Source organism: Sus scrofa, chromosome 9 (genome assembly GCF_054392235.1).
Source record: "Sus scrofa isolate SSC_HxYL_T2T_F1_AM1 chromosome 9, Sscrofa_HxYL_maternal_Yorkshire_Landrace_v2.0, whole genome shotgun sequence".
Taxonomy (NCBI): domain Eukaryota; kingdom Metazoa; phylum Chordata; class Mammalia; order Artiodactyla; family Suidae; genus Sus; species Sus scrofa.
Window position 1 is genome coordinate 5,434,627 of NC_139391.1, and position 17,115 is coordinate 5,451,741.

Sequence of the window (17,115 nt, forward strand, 5' to 3'; positions counted from 1 at the left end):
TAGTGCAAGTTACTTAATATTCTGTGCTTCAAATACTTACGTTTCTTATCAACGAGAAAATTGAAACACAGAAGATGAAGGAACTTGCTTAAATGGCTAGTAAGTGTCAGAGCCACATTTCCCATCCATACAAACTGACTCCAAGGTGCCCTCACTCTTAACTTGAATGCTGTATTGCTATATACAGTATTATCAATATATTTATATATCTACACTATATTTATATATAATATAAACATATATATGCAATATAGTGCATATTTATACATGAAGTAATTAACTTGTACTAGGGGACATAATTTATCCAAACACACAAATGAAAAACAAAACTGTCCTCTAAAAATTTTCAAACAATTTATGGAGGAAAAGACCCCTCAAAAATATCAAAACCTCACAAATATATTCCTACCTGATGTTCTTTCCCAACTTTCTCCACCCTCCATCAACTTTCTGCCTCAGCAGAAACTGAAAAGTGACAGAAATACAAAGGAATTACAATTTGTATTATTTGCTTAGATTTTTTTAAAATTGTGACATATATTTCATGTAATGGCTTAATCTAGCAAGTTAATTATTTTTTCCAACTGTCCACATCAAAATCCTCAACATGTTTGATAACAGTATTTTCAGTCTCAATTACCATCTTCCTAGTCTTTGTATGTTGAGATGTCCTGGGACTTTGCTATGTTCTATTCTTTATATTCTCAGTTTTGGTCATTTCATCTAGTTATCATCATGACTTTAAATACCATCTGTATGCTGGCAAATCCAAAATTAATGTTTATAGTCCAACTCATATCCTGTTGCCTTTGTGTCAGTATCTCCATTTGAACATCTACCAATCATCTTAGACTTAACATGTCCAAAACCTATCTTAATATTCATGTAAAAGATAAAAACTCTCAACCAGTCTTCCATGACTCACAAACTCTGCCTTTCAAGTTGCTGTGATGGAACCCTTGGAGTTATTTCTGACTCTTGCCTGTCTCTCCCGCTCCACATCCATCCTTTCAGCAAGGGCTGATGACACGTCATTGCAGGTAGTCTAGATGTTGCTAGCTGGAGTACACCTAGTTTCTGCTACCTCTGCGGCTCCCACCATGATCCAAGCCATCACCACCTTGAACCTGAATTCAATAGCCTCCTGCCGGATCCTCCCACTGTAGTTGGAGTGATTTTGGGATACGCAAGACAGATCATGTGTATCATGTAATACGCAAGGCCTGTGCAACATGGTCTAAAGGCCTCCTATCTTGCCCAGGGCACATTCACAGCTGTCATAATATCTTATAAGGATTTATGTGTTGAGTCCTCTGTGTCATCTCAACTTCATCTGCCACTGCTCTCCCCTTTATTCGCCCTGCTGCATCTGCACGAGCCTCCAGATTCTCCCTCAAACTCACTGTGCACACTTCACCTTCAGACTTTGCACTTGCTCTCCTTCCTCCTTGGATGCTCTTCCTCCAGAAGCCCACAGGGCTTCCTGCCTCGCTTCACGCAGCCTCTGCTTCTGTGTCTCCTTATTATAGGGCCCTTTACAGCATAAAAAATCATCATGACAAATCCCTCCCTCAGTTAATGCCTGCATCCACGCGCTCCCTTACCTGCCTTGTTTCAATTTCTAGCACTTTCGCCCCTCCCCAACGTATTACATACCTGTTTATTTCTTGCCTAGTGTCCCCATGACAAGGTACATTCTTTGAGAATAAAGACTTTGTTTCATTTATGCTGCCTTCCAGACCCTAAACCAACACCTGCCAGATAGAAAAATAATAAAAATCTCTGAACGACCTGGCTGTATTTACTTCTCAAGCCTCATTGCTTCTCCTCTATGCAATGCTCCAGACATAACTGACAACTTGCATTTCCTTAGCCCTGATTGCTCTATCCCACTTTCAAGCCTTTGCATAAGCTGTCACCTCCATCTACAGCACCCTCCCTTCTCCTAAGTTAGAACAGAAGTGACTTTCCTTCAGAGACTTTTTCACGACTTCTCAAGCCTGTCTGGTGGCCTTTCCAGGTGCTCCTGCAGCACCTTCTGTTTCTTCCTCATGACATGCCTTTTCAGACTCTACTGCAACCATTCTCCCCACAACAGACACTGCCCACTACTCAAGCCCAGGGACCACATCCTATTCTCCATTGGAAATAAGTGAAAAAGCGAAGATGATGGGGACGTACAGACTCGATTTTTGTTTGTTTCCACACATGGCCTAAGATGGACCATGGAGAAGGAAAAGGCAAGGAGAAGGGGGCTTGGGCTAGAGAAGGACGGGGTACTCCAAGACCTAAACATGGGAAGGGAAGATGGAACTTCACTCAAGAACTAAACAGCCAAGATGTGCACACTCCTCCACAGATGTTTCCCCCCCACCACGTCTCCCCCCAACACACACACTAACGTGTGAAAAGCCAAACTGTCCGACAACCCTGGAAACTTGTAAGCTTCCATTCCTAGATGATTTGGACCCTTAGGTGGTTGCCGAGCAAATGTCACCTCTGACCCAAGGGACAGGCTCACAGTGAATGGGAGACTTTCCTAAGGGCCAGAGTGGTGGTAGGTACCTAACCACTGTCAGAGTTACTGGAAGTCAGAGCCCCGGTGAAAATCCTTCCGTGTCCCATGAGTCCTGTCTGGCCCTCTGTGACCCAGTCCCCACCAGCTCTCTGACTCTGCCCCCCTGGTCCTCTTGCCTTGCTACCTCTTCTCAGGCACACCGGCTTCCCTGGAATTCTAAACCGCCAGATACACTTCCTTCTTAGGAACTTTAATTGTAGTTTCTGTTTCTTCTTCCTGGAATAGTTTTCTTCAGATAGCTTCACGAATATGTTTCTCATTCTCCCCTGGCATCTCCTCAAATGTTTTCATTACATGAGAACTTTATACATAGTTTTGTGCTACAACTTCATTTAAAATTTCAGCTACCCCCTTGATACTTATCTGTTCCCTTCTTCCCTTTATTTTTCTCCTTTCAACTAACTAACATTCTATTTCTTTTTTTTTAATATTAACTCCATTTATTATTTGCCTCCCAACCCCCTAACTCCTTGAGAGTGGGGATTTGTGGGTGTGGTATATGGTTTCTGATTGAATCGCAGGCCCTCGATAACTACCTGTTGAACGTGAATGCATAGAGTCCGAATACCTGGTTCTCTGACCAGTAGTCTTGCTCATTAACTGTGTGGCCCAAGCAAAGAGCCTTTAGGTCATGTGTTCTTTCACTGTAACGCAGGGGCAATGAAAAGTGGCTTCTTTACCTCAAGGTCTGTCTCACCAATGGAAAGAAAAGCTGAAGAGACACAGGACCTTCTCTTGAATTATGGGACTGCATTTTTGTGTTCCCGTCTCAGGAAAGAGAGTGTGAATTCCTAAACAGTTGTGACTGGCAAAGAGCTGTGAGGAAAACACTAAACACTGTGGCTAACTGGAGTGTGAGCTACTTGGGAAGTGGAAATAGATGGCTGAGAACCTGTGTGTGAGAGTGTGGGAGTGACAGCAGAGGCAGCGGGCACTGGCTGATAAACACCCCCCACACACTCACACACACCAGACTGAAAGAGTGGGAAGCCTGTGGGAGTGACACGCAGGTGGCCATGGTGATACTGCCCCCTGGCTGTCTACCCCCCAGGGTCCTCTGTCCCTGTTCCCACAGCTGGCCCCCATGGGCTTCATGCACAGCATGAGAAATAGCCCTGTGCCTGAAAGGGAGAGCCAGCTTCAGCTGCATCTCATCAGGAGTGCACCGAATTCCAGTGAGAGACCCTCACGGGGGTCCGGCAGCCCAAGGCCCCTGCCATCCTCAAAGACCCCACAAACTGTCTCATGGCAGGGTGGCGGGAAGCTCTTATGTCTCATCCACATCTTCATTGGCTGGGAGGAAGTGTTCCAGAGAATTAGCTGACATCCAGAAAGGCAGGTGAGAGTAAATGCACAGCCGCATTCAGACCCAGAGAGAAGCTAAAACTGGGTCTGACAGGGGTCATTTAGGCAGAAGGACAGACCACATGGGAGAGAAACATGAGGTCTTCTGGGATAGGTGACTGGGGAGGTGACAGGAGGGCCTAAAGGCTTAGAGGGCTACCAGCAAAGCAGAAAAATGTGCCCCACGGAGAGAAGAGTCAGGGAAGTATCTGACTCTGAGGCCAGCAGAGACCCCTCTGTCTGCCGGCGCTGATGCAGCAGCATGGGCGAGAGGCCCTGAGGAAGGGGAAGTGCATTGCTGTGCTCCCCTTGGCACTCTGCAGGCCTGTAAGCATCTGCCCCTGAAAAGGCTCTTCTTTCTCTGACAGCAGCTGGGGGCTAGATCGGGGGTCTAATCTTTGTCAGGGAAGGTAGCTGCGATATCTAGGCACATGTCCTGAGAATGGAGAACAAATAATAATCAGGGGTGTGGATTTTGTGAGCTTTGAACCCTATATCTGTTCTTAATCCAAATCAAATTTTTTGGTTCTCATTTTATCATGTTGTGTTTTAAGACCTCTGGTCTCCAAACCTTCTCCACTAAGGCCAATTAGAAGAGAAAGTCCCAGAGTTCCTGTCATGGCTCAGCGGTTAGCAAACCCGACTAGCATCCATGGTGAGGCAGGTTCGATCCCTGGCCTCACTCAGTGGGTTAAGAATCCGGTGTTGCCATGAGATGTGGTGTAGGTTGCAGATGTGCCTCAGATCCTATGTTGCTGTGGCTGTGGTGTAGGCCAGCGGCTACAGTTCCAATTGGACCCCTGGCCTGGGAACCTCCATATGCTGTGGGTGCGGCCCTAAAAGACAAAAGGACCAAAAAAAAAAAAAAAGAAAGAAAGAAAGAAAGAAAAGCAAAGCATGTCCCAGTAGCAGTAAGGACCCAGGTTAGGAGTGAAGAAGAATCCTGGGGAGTAGGAGGGGGGTGGCGAACAGATTAACCTGAACACCACAATGAAGGCACCTGCAGACTTTATTCCCCCAATTCAGAACCTCTTCCAAACAAAGCCAAGCCCTTAGCTCTTTCAAGACAATTAGCTGTAAGTACCAGGGCTCTTAGGAAGACTATCAGGGAGAGAGTTTGATGAGGTCAGCGCACAGGTGTTTGGGCAAAGCAGAGCAACACTGGGCTTCCAAAAAAACAGATGTCCCACCCAACATGAATGACTTGTTGGCAAAAGTTCTGAGAAAAATAAAGCTCTAGGAGTGTTAGGACTCAACCCAAGTCGTCATCGAGACCATTCAAATGGCCTTTCAGCAGCTTCTAAGCGTGGAGGAACCTGTTGGCCAGGAGCAGAGAGAAGATTCCTCACAGGGACCATGCCTGGCAGCCAGGATGCTGCAGCACCTTCATGTTCAGGAGATGGAGGTTGGAGGGAGCTACTGCCTTTCATTTGATGTCCCCAGATAAGTTTCCTTTTTATCTTAAGAGATTGCGTTCTGGCCCCTCCCCCCCTTTTTTAAGTGTGTGTGTGTGTGTGTGTGTGTGTGTGTGTGTGTGTGTGTAATCACAGCCATGCTTCTTTCTTCTCTTATTGACCTTAGACCTGGAGACCCGGAATCCTGAAAATTTGCCAAAAAAACAGAAACCTGCACATTCCCACTCTTGGGTACACGTACATTTTATTCCCTCCTCTGTCTGTTTAATTTCAACCCGTGTTTCAAGACTAGACAGAAGGATTATATTTTTTTCAGGAAGGTTCTTTGATCATGCCTCTCCTCCCAATCATTACATGCACATCTTTTGCTAACACTTATCCCAAGATTCTAATATTTCAGTACTTGTCTAGATCGTTCACCCTAGATAGGTTATCCGAAGGGCAAAAGTATGTCTTTGTATCGTGGGCACCTAGCAGATAGCCTTGATATATATAGTAGGTCTTGTAAGTAAATGCTTACAGAACAGCTGAATGGTGGAAGGAGAGGGGAGGAGAAGAGAGGAGAGGGTGGAAAGGGGACACAGCCTATCAGGAAGAAATTCCTGGGAAGGCATCTCCTAACATCTGGCTGAGAAAAGGGCCACCCAATATCCAGGCCATAAAGGTACGTGCCAGGGCAAGGAGTCTGAGAGAACTTGGAAAGGACAGAGTTGGGATAAGCATTGTTCTCTCCAGATTCCCTTTTTCAAATGGAAATGGACTTTGAGCATAGCGGCTGATAAATGAATCTGAGCTGTCTCTTTTGTCTTTGGCAGAAGGCTTCAGAGAGCCTCCTTAAGAGAGAGGTAAATGACTTGGAGGAGTAGGGGGAGAGAACAGGCGAGGGAGAGCTCAGGTGCATCCAGGGCTGGCCTCTCTGATTGTGCTCCATGTCCTAGCAGGCTGCCAGTGTGACCTCACCCTCTCCAGTGCCCCCTCTCCGTGCCAGCTATGAGTTCCTGCAACTTCACACATGCCACCTTTGTGCTTATCGGTATCCCAGGACTAGAAGAAGCTCACTTCTGGATCGGCTTCCCTCTGCTCTCTATGTATGCCGTGGCAGTGTTTGGAAACTGCGTCGTGGTCTTCATCGTAAGGACGGAGCGCAGCCTGCACGCACCCATGTACCTCTTCCTCTGCATGCTGGCCGCCATTGACCTGGCCTTGTCCACATCCACCATGCCCAAGATCCTTGCCCTCTTCTGGTTTGATTCCCGGGAGATTACCTTTGATGCCTGCATGACCCAGATGTTCTTTATTCACGCTCTTTCGGCCATTGAGTCCACCATTCTGCTGGCCATGGCCGTTGACCGTTATATAGCCATATGCCATCCACTGCGCCATGCCGCAGTGCTCAACAACACAGTGACGGCCCAGATTGGCATGGTGGCCCTGGCCCGTGGATCCCTTTTCTTCATCCCACTGCCTCTGCTCATCAAACGGCTAGCCTTCTGCCAGTCCAACGTGCTCTCACATTCCTATTGTGTGCACCAGGATGTGATGAAGTTGGCCTCTGCAGACACATTGCCCAATGTCGTCTATGGTCTCACCGCCATTCTTTTGGTCATGGGTGTGGACGCCTTGTTCATCTCCTTGTCCTATTTTCTGATTATACGAGCCGTTCTACAACTGCCTTCCAAGTCAGAGCGGGCCAAGGCCTTTGGAACCTGTGTATCACACATCGGCGTGGTACTGGCCTTCTATGTGCCTCTCATTGGCCTCTCGGTGGTGCATCGCTTTGGAAACAGCCTTCACCCCATTGTGCATGTTCTCATGGGCGATGTCTATCTACTTCTGCCTCCTGTGATCAATCCCATCATTTACGGTGCCAGGACCAAAGAGATCAGAACTCGAGTGCTAGCTATGTTTAAGACTGGCTATGACAAGGACTTTCAGGCTGTGGGAGGCAGGTGACCCGTATGGTGGCACTTACTCTTACCCTTAGTGGCTTGACATAATGATTTCGTAATTCTGGCATAATCCCAGTTGCCCATAAACACATCAGTGCTTTTCTCTAGTTTGGATTCCAAAAACTCCCTCTGCTTGGGGTGAAATGTTTGAGGCTACCATAATTCTTTTCCACAGATAAAACCACTGTTGATATCTTTACTCTATAAAAAGCTTAATTTGGAAAATAAATAGTAGAAGAACATAAAGGAGAGTGACAAACATTACAATTGACTTTGAAACAAAAGATTATCTGACTAGTAATCCAAGAAACCCCTATACTGAGACAATAATTAGGAAACATTTTTGCCTATTAAATTAGTAGTTTTTATTAATGAAAGTTCACAAGAAAAAAGGAGTTTGGGTTAAAACATATATATATGCCTGAGCATCTCAGCTGATGGTGGACATCGCAAGAACATTTTAAAAGTTGCATTCTTTAAGGAATTACCTGGTGCCTAGTTAAGGATCCTGTGTCACTGCTGTGGTGCAGGTTCAATTCCAGGCTGGGAAAACTTCTGCATGCCAAAGGCATTCCCCCCTCAAAAAAAAGTTTCATGCTTTAATACTGTAATCTCACTTTTGAAGATTCATTTTAACAAAATAACCCTAAATGCAGAAAACAAGTTTTTAATAAAACATATCAGTTATACAATTATTTAGAATAATCATATATTAGAAATCCTAGGGTATGATCTATAAAAGTTAGGAATAGTAAACTCAAGTATGCCCATTCACTTAATTGAATATTTATGAAACAATCCATATTAATGAAATATTATGCAGTCTTCAAAGACTCTACCAAAAAAATGAATCTTGAATGTAATGTTAACTAAAATTAGGAAGAGGAGTTCCCGTCGTGGCTCAGTGGTTAACAAATCCGACTCGGAACCACGAGGTTGTGGGTTCAATCCCTGGCCTTGCTCAGTGGGTTAAGGATCCGGCATTGCCATGAGCTGTGGTGTAGGTCGCAGACACACCTCAGATCCCACGATGCTGTGGCTCTAGTGTAGGCCGGAGGCTACAGCTCTGATTAGACACCTAGTCTGGGAACCTCCATATGCCGCGAGAGTGGCCCAAGAAAAGACAAAAAGACAAAAAAAAAAAAAAAATTAGAAAGAAATGTGATTCAAACTAACTTGAAAAAGAACCTAAGCCTTGAAGGCAATGTGTTCAAATTCTAGTGACTTAATTATGCTTCCATTATTTAATTTTTTAATGGACGTCTTGTACAACTTTTTCAACTTGTACAAGTTGACATGGTCAACTTTTAAAATGGAAAAAGTTAAACTGATAATTTACATAAACAAGGGCTTGTAGGAGACCTCACTGTTGGTTTACCCTCTATGACCTAGGAATTTAAGCCCTAAATAACAATGCTAATGACTATATCTTGAGCTCTTGTAATATTCCAGGACTGTAAGTGCTTTATAGGTTTTATCTGATCTTCACAACAACTTTATGGGATAGGTAATGTTTTTTCCCAGTACCAGTGAGAGAAGTGAGGTTTACATTAACAAGAAAACTATGTCACACAGTTTGTGGTGCTGTGCCATAAGCCGAAATTAAATTTCATAATCAAATACAGTTATTTACTCTCTGTGCTATATTGCTTCCTGTGTAACATCTGCCACTTATTTCCTCAGCCTGTGTAAATCCTGTTTTCTCTCTACTCTGTGCCTTATGAGATGTATGACTGTATTTGTGTTGAGAGATAACTCTGCCCTTATTGGGAGCTATAATTCTAGATTTTTCTTCATGTTCTACAGTCACCTTTTGTGTTCTGCAGGCTGCTTCTTTCCAGATTAAGGGAGAACATTTTTGTCTATTTATCTCTTATATCTTCTCAATCATGTCTCCTTTTTTGTAGTGTATTCTATATCTGTCAAATATTTCCAGTGTCTGAGTTCAACCTATGTGTGAGACATTATAAATTTTCTATTAAATTTTTCTAAGGGCTATATCTATTTGCTTTCACATTCATAGAATGCTATAAACTCAGATTTGGAGATGTGAGAGTTTCCCTGATCTTATTTCCCACCAGTGCAGAGGTCTGAATGCATCTTTTCTCAAGACGAGCTATTTCCATTGCATTGTTGAGCAGATCTGATGAGAAGTTGAAACCTAAAGTCAATCACTGAGCCTATGTGTTTCCTCAATAGCCTCCCTGAACAAATCTTGGATGGGGGACTAGGATGGATTAACCATGGGGGAGACTCCAACCTGTGGGCTTTTCTTACAAGGAAGGGACCTCAGACTCTTAATCTCTCTCCTGGAGAAGGGTCCTCCTAGTATATGTGTCTGTGAGCATCCAATTGTGATTCTCTGTCCAGGGGCAGTAAAGTCACCTCCAGAATCATGCAGCTAATCAATGCAGATAGAGAGGGGTAGGAGTTCCCGTCGTGGCACAGTGGTTAACGAATCCGACTAGGAACCATGAGGTTGCAGGTTCAATCCCTGGCCTTGCTCAGTGGGTTAAGGATCTGGCGTTGCCGTGAGCTGTGGTGTAGGTCACAGACGTGGCTTGGATCTGGTGTTGCTGTGGCTGTGGCGTAGGCCGGCAGCTGTAGTTATGATTGGACCTCTAGCCTGGGAACCTCCATATGCCATGAGAAGCGGCCCTAGAAAAGGCAAAAAGATTAAAAAAAAAGAAAAAGAAAAGAAAAGATAGAGAGGGGCTGAGGGAAAGAGACAGAGTGGAAGGAATGGATGACGTCCCTAAAGAAACAAGGGGGTTCTCACGCTCTGTAAAAATGGGGTTCAGGTATTGGGTGTCATCCCACATGATATGGTTGGGAGCCTCCTTTTATGAGATCGAACCTCCATGTCTCTCCCCACAACTTATATCCTCTTTTATTTTCCTGTGCGTTCCTCTACCTCAAAGCATACCTTCCTGACTACTTCTATTTGCCTAAGTGAATGACTAGATTGATAGTTTAACAAAGTACAAAACTCTTGCTCCCCAAACCCTCACTGTTCACTGTAGTCCAATTTATTCATATTCTATTGCAGTTTCCCTACCCCTCCTTCTGCCCTGAGATTTTAACTTTTTTAAACGTAGTCCAAAGACTCGTGTTCATAGCAGCACTATTCACAATAGCCAAAAAAGTGGAAAGATACCCAAATGTTTTCAACATGTGAATGAATAAACAAAATTAGCATACACACACAATGACATATTCAGTCATAATAATGTGAAATTCTGATATATTCTACAACATGGATGAACCCTGAGAACATGATGCCAAGTGAAATAAGCTAGACATAAAAGGACAAATATTGTATGATTGCGCTTACATAAGGTACTGAAAATTCATTAAGATAGAAAATAGAAGAGGGGTTCCCAGGAGCTGGGGGGGGGGTGAGGATGAGGCATTATTGTTTAATTGGTAGAGTTGCAGTTTGGAATGATGGAAAAGTTCTAGAAATAGATAGTGTTAATGGTTGCACAAAATGCGAATGTACTTAATCCCACCAAATCTGTACAACTAAAAATATTGTTAAAATGGTAAATTTCATGTTATGTATGTTTTATTATGATAATTACTAAAGAAAGAACATGATATATCTCACTATAAATTTTATAACAAGAACATGTTGAAATGTTTGTGCATTTTGGATACACTGGGTTAATGAAAATATATTATTAAAGTTTTCAGAAAGTATCCTAGAGAGGAAGATACTTAATTCCCAGGACTGAGAGTAGGGCAGAGCCCTGGGATGGAATTTAGGAGCTCAAAACTCTCTCGTTCTGCCACTAAGTGGATAACCTTGTCTTCAGTCACATTATGTCTTTGAAAAAGACCATAACGAATGGTGAATAAATTAGATAAGTTTTGAGTTCCATCTACATTCTAAATATTGTGTACTCTGATCATTAGGAAGCCAGGAACAATTCTAAAGGTCCTTCAAGGCTGAAACTCTCCAAGGAACCCTTGAGAACTGCTTTCTGACCCACATAAGAAAACCAGCCACCTTACCTGGGGCCACACCTGTTATTTGCCCAAATATGTTTTTTACCAAATTGATCTCCTGCCCCCTTGATTCTGCCAATTATAGCTCTTTCCAAAAATCAAAACTCCTCTCGAAGATGGGGGCCTGTCCACCCAGGAGACATTCACAGGCTGAAAGGGAGCCTGTCTCAACAGCAGGAGCAAACTGTTCTGCGACTCATTAAATGGATTCATTCTCCGCGAGGCTCATTTTGCTCTCTGTTTACTAGATGCAGTAATCGTATCTAGCCGTCAGTACTTTTGTGAGGATTATGTGCAGTAATCCATGTATAATGCTTAGCACCGTATTTAATACATAGTGTAACTCAATAAATATTCGCTGTTACTGTTAATGCCGTGAAGGAGGTGGACAGTAATCCCTGCCTCACAGAGACATTGAGGGGCTAGAAACACGGGTTCCTGCCCATGGCAAAGCAAGATCCACAGATCTTTCTTACATACCCATCTGGTCACATTAGCCTGGGAACTTGGAGTTTATGACCTGGGCTTTTTCCCCCTTCTCATCTTTCCCTTTTCAAAGTTGTCCCCGGAAAATTTGATTGCATTCTAGAAGGTGGCAAAATAAAGGGGAGTTATGATGATGGCTTATTCCTTGTTCACACAGACCAGAGTCCTGGGAGAGTGTCTGCCTTCTGTTTCCCAGTGATCTGGAAGGGCTTCCAGGAGGAGGGTGCTCAGGGCACTGAGTCAATTTGCAGAGGTGGTCCCAGGCAGCCCTTGCCGTGAGAGGCCTCTGAGTCTCAAGCAAGCACTCACTGTAATTCGCAGAGGTGGTCCCAGGCAGCCCTTGCCAAGGCCTCTGGGTCTCAAGCAAGTGCTCACTGTAATGAGAGCTTCAATTTCCCAGTGAAAAAAAGGGACTCCAGGGACCAAGGACCATAAAAGCACTGCCCTGTTCCCAGCCATGTTTATGTTGGCCTGGACAGTGGAGGGCACCCGTTTAGGTAGCCAATTCCCCTTGAGAGCCAAAGTGCCTAAGCCTGCTCCATAACCAGGACAGCTCCCCCCAGCCCCCAGTAATTACATTTAGCCCCATCTCCAAGCAGCACATCCAGACTGATGGACAAGAAATAAGGGTAGAACATAAGGGGTTATTTTTTTGTTTGGGCATAGAGATTTACTCAGGCTTTTTTTTTGTTTTCAGTGGAAGGAAAGATTTACTCTTAATATGTATTTATGACCAGAGATTACCAGCGTCACATATCTGAGATTCTTTCCAGTGATGATCACCAAGAATTCTCCCAGCCAGTGGCAGAATTTATGCCCAAGTCCATTTCTGATATCATTTAACTTGAACATTCAGAGATCGCTCACAACATTCCAGGCCCTGAAAAAACATGAAGAGAATACAAAAGTAAACAAGAGTGGATATTAAAGTGTATGTCAGATATTATCCAAAAGAAAAGAGATAAGAAGGGTTGGCAAGGAGGTAGAGGAAAAGGCACATTTGCACACGGTTGGTAGGAATGTGAATTAGTGCAGCTACTAAGGAAAACAGTATGGAGGTTACTCAAGAAATTAAAAATAAAAATACCATATGCAATCGTTACCTCAAAGAGCTAGCTGCACTCCTGTATTGATTGCAGCATCGTTCACAATGGCCCATGTATGGAAACAAGCTAAATGTCTGGCGTGGATGAGTGGATAGAGAAAATGCGATATAAATATATACTACACATACGTATCATATATATAATGTGTGGAATATTATTCAGCCTTTAAAAAGAAGCAAATTTCACCATTTGTGACAAGATGGGTGAAGTTGGGGGACATTACGTTAAGTGAAATATAAGACAGAAGTAGATAAATAGTGCATATTATCATTTATATGTGGAATCAGGAAGAAAAAAAGTCACACTCAGAGAGTACAATGGTGGTTGCCAGAGGCTGAAGGAGGCAGGGGACAAAGTAATAGAAGGTTGATAAAAGATTACAAACTCTTAGTTATGAGTATGTTCTTAGTTATAAGATGAGTATGTTCTGAGGCTATAATGTATAACATGTGACTATAGCTAATAATACTATATTGTACAATTGAAATGTGTGAAGAGAGTATAAATTAAGTGTTCTCAGTAAAAAGGAAAAAAGGTAGATATTTAAGGTGATGGATTATTTTTTTAAGGTGATGGACACTTTTTTTAAGGTGATGGATTTGTTAACTGAATGGTAGGAATCCAAACATTTCAAGTGTGTGTGTTTATAAATATATATATATATATATATATACATATATATATATAGTCATCACACTGTATACTTTAAATATAGTACATTGTTATTTGTTAATTATATCTCAGTTATACACAAAATAACTCAAAATTGATCATTAATCTAAATTAAAAAATTTAAATGTAAGCATAAATCCATAAAACTCTTAGAGAAACATAAGAGAAAGTCTTCAGAATCTAGGGCAAATCTTTCTTAGTCTTAACACCAAAAGCATGATTCATTTAAGGAAACGTGGATAAATTAAGCTTTATCAAAATAAAAATTGCTGCTGAATCAAAGATTCAGTAAAAAGGATAAAAAGACAACACACAGAGTGTGAGAATATTTGCAAATTATATATCAAAAAAGGCTTATTGTGTAGAATATAAAAAGAACTCTGAAAATTCAACTATAAAAAATCTAAGTAAAAACAGGCAAAAGACATAAGGAGACATTTCATGGAAAAATATATATGCAAGAAAACACAAAAATATTCTACATTATTAGCCAGTGGGAAACAAAAATTAAAGCTATGGTGAAATACACATGTATTAGAATGGCTTATTTTTTTTAGAACAAATATGAATACACCAAACGCTACCCAGGGAAAACTGGATGCTTCACACACTGCTGGTTGAAATGTGAAATGGTATAGTCAGCCAATCTGAAAAACATTTTGGTAGTTTGTAAAAATACTAAACATCCAACTAACATTTGGCTGAGCATTTGCACTCTGTTGTTGATCTTAGAGAAATGAAGAATTACGTTCACCAAAAGCTTGTATACAAATGTTTTTATTAGCTTTAAAATAATAGCCCAAACTAGAAACATCACAGATATTCTTCAACAGGTGAATAGTTAAACAGTAGTATAACCATGACCTATAATATTGCTCAGAATTTAAACAGAATAAACTATTAAGATGATGCTGTCTGAAGGCCCTGAGTTCACTTCCTCCCATACACCAAAATTACAACTATTTACAGAGCAACTCTTTATGAGAATGACCTGAGGACTAGAAGAAAATTTTTTCACAACTAAAGATATACACAGACTGAATGTGACGGAATAGAAAAAAAAGTATTCCATGCAAATGGACATTGAAAGAAAGTTGAGGTAGCAGTACTTATATCAGAAAACATAGACTTTAAAACAAGGACTGTAACAAGAGACAAAGGACATTGCTTAATGACAAAGGGATACATTCCACAAGAAGCCATTGTAAACATGTATGTATTAAACAGGAAAGCAACTAAATATACAATGCAAATATTGACAAACAGAAGAGCAGACATTGACAATTACCCATTAATAGTAGGAGAATTTAACCACCCATTTACATCAGTGGGCAGATCATCCAGACAGAAAATCATAAGGAAACACTGTTCTTAAAAGACACATTATACAGATGAACTTAATAGATATGTATAGAACATTCCATTCAAAACCAGTAGAACATACATTCTTTTCAAGTGCACATGGAACATTTTCCAGGTAGATCACATGCTAGGTCAGAAAACAAGTCTCAATAAATTTAAGAAGATTGAAATCTTATCAAGCATTTTTTCCAAACGCAAAGTCATTACTAGAAATCATCTATGAGAAAAAAATTGCAAAATGCACAAACACATGGAGGCTAAATGATATGCTACTGAAAAACTAGTGGGTCATTGAGAAAATTAAAAAAAAAATATGGAGACAAATAAAATGGAAATACTATGACCCAAAATCTATGGGACTCAGCAAAAGCAGTTCTAAGAGGTAAGTTTATAGTGATACAAGCCTATCCCAGGAATCAGGAAAAATATCAAACAACCTAACCTTGCACCTACTGGAATTAGAAAAAGAAGAACAAACAAAACCAGAAATTAAGAAAATAAATCATAAATATCAAGAAATAAATGAAATAGAGACCAAAAACAATTAAAAAATCAATGAAACTAAGAGATGATTCTTTAAAAGGATAAACAAAATGGATAAAACTAATCAAGACCAATGAGAGAGAGAGAGAGAAAGGACCGAAATAAATAAAATCAAAAATGAAAAGAATTTACAGCTGATACCACAGAAATACAAAGGATCATAGGAGACTACTATGAACAATTTTATGCCATAAAATGGGCAGCTCAGAAGAAATGAATAAATTCTTGGAAACGTACAATCTCCTAAGATTTAATCAGATAGAAATGGAAAATATGGACAGAGAGACTACCACCAATGAAGTTAAATCAATAATTTTAAAACTCCCAACAAACAGAAGTCCAGGACCAGTTTTCACAGGTGAATTCTGACAAACATTTAAAGAAGAGTAAATGCCTACCATCTCAAACTATTTCAAAGAAATTCAGGAGGAAGGAATGCTTCCAAACTCATTCTATGAGGCCATCATAACCCTAAAATCAAAACCAGACAAAGATACCAAAGAGAGAGAGAGAGAAGAAAATTATAGGACCATATCACTGATAGTTAGGTTCAAAAATGCTCAACAAAATATTAGCAAATTAATGTCAACAATACAATAATCATATAACATGATCAAATGAGATTTATCGGTAGGATGCAAGAATGTCTCAATACCAATAAGTCAATCACTGTGAGACACCTCATTAACAAACTGAAGAATAAAAATCATATGATCATCTCAATAGATACAAAAAAAAACTTTTGACAATATTCAGCATCCATATATGAGAAAAACTCTCAACCAAGTGGGTATTGAGGGAACATACCTCAACATAATAAAGACAATATATGACAAACCTACAGGCAACATTATACTCAACAGTGAAAAGCTGAAAGCAGAGTAAAAGAAAACAAAACCAAAAGGCAGCCTACCTAAGAGAAGAAGATATTTGCAAATGATGTATCTGGTAATGGGCTCATATCCGAAATATGCAAAGAACTCATACACCTCAACATCAAAAAAAAAAAAACCTAATTAAAAAATGGACAGAAGACCTGAATGTAGTTTTCCAAAGAAGACACACAGATGGCCAACAGACATGTGAAAAGATGCTCAACATTGCTAATCATCAGGGAAAAGCAAATCAAAATTGCAAAGAGCTACCTCTTAACACTTTGTCAAAATAGCTGTCAACAGAAAGACAACAAATAACATGCGTTGACAAGAATGTGTTAAAAAGTGACCCCTCTTGCACTATTGGTGGGAACATAAATTGGTGCAGCCACTATGAAAAACAGTATGGGAGTTACTCAAAAAAAATAAAACTACAGAATGATCCAGCAATTCCACCTCTGTGTTTTTTGCTGAAGAAAAAAAAAATAATATGAAAAGATATATACACCTCTATGTTCATTGCACCATTATTTATGATACCCAAGACATGAAAGAAGCTGATAGATGGATAAAGAAGGTATGGTGTGTGTGTGTACACACACATACATAAATATATATATATACACACAATATGTGTATATACACACTGAAATATTAGTCATAAAAAAGAACGAAGTCTTACCATTTACAACAATATGGATGAACCTAGATGATATTATGCTTAGTGACATAAGTCAGGCAAAGAGACAAATACTATATGACTTTACTTACATG

The 17,115-nt window shown here is 40.9% G+C and overlaps 1 protein-coding gene across 1 annotated transcript; it reads left to right on the forward strand.

Moving 5' to 3' along the window:
- Positions 1 to 5,454: 5,454 nt before the first annotated feature.
- On the forward strand, positions 5,455 to 8,429 carry LOC100625684 (olfactory receptor 51E2). Its single transcript, XM_021062411.2, has one exon. It carries the CDS (start codon positions 6,328 to 6,330, stop codon positions 7,288 to 7,290), a length of 963 nt encoding a protein of 320 aa, XP_020918070.1. The 5' UTR covers positions 5,455 to 6,327; the 3' UTR covers positions 7,291 to 8,429.
- Positions 8,430 to 17,115: the final 8,686 nt, after the last annotated feature.

What these genes read in the sequence shown, in the direction of transcription:
- LOC100625684 (XM_021062411.2), top strand. Translation starts at nt 6,328, where the DNA reads ATGAGTTCCTGCAACTTCACACATGCCACCTTTGTGCTTATCGGTATC.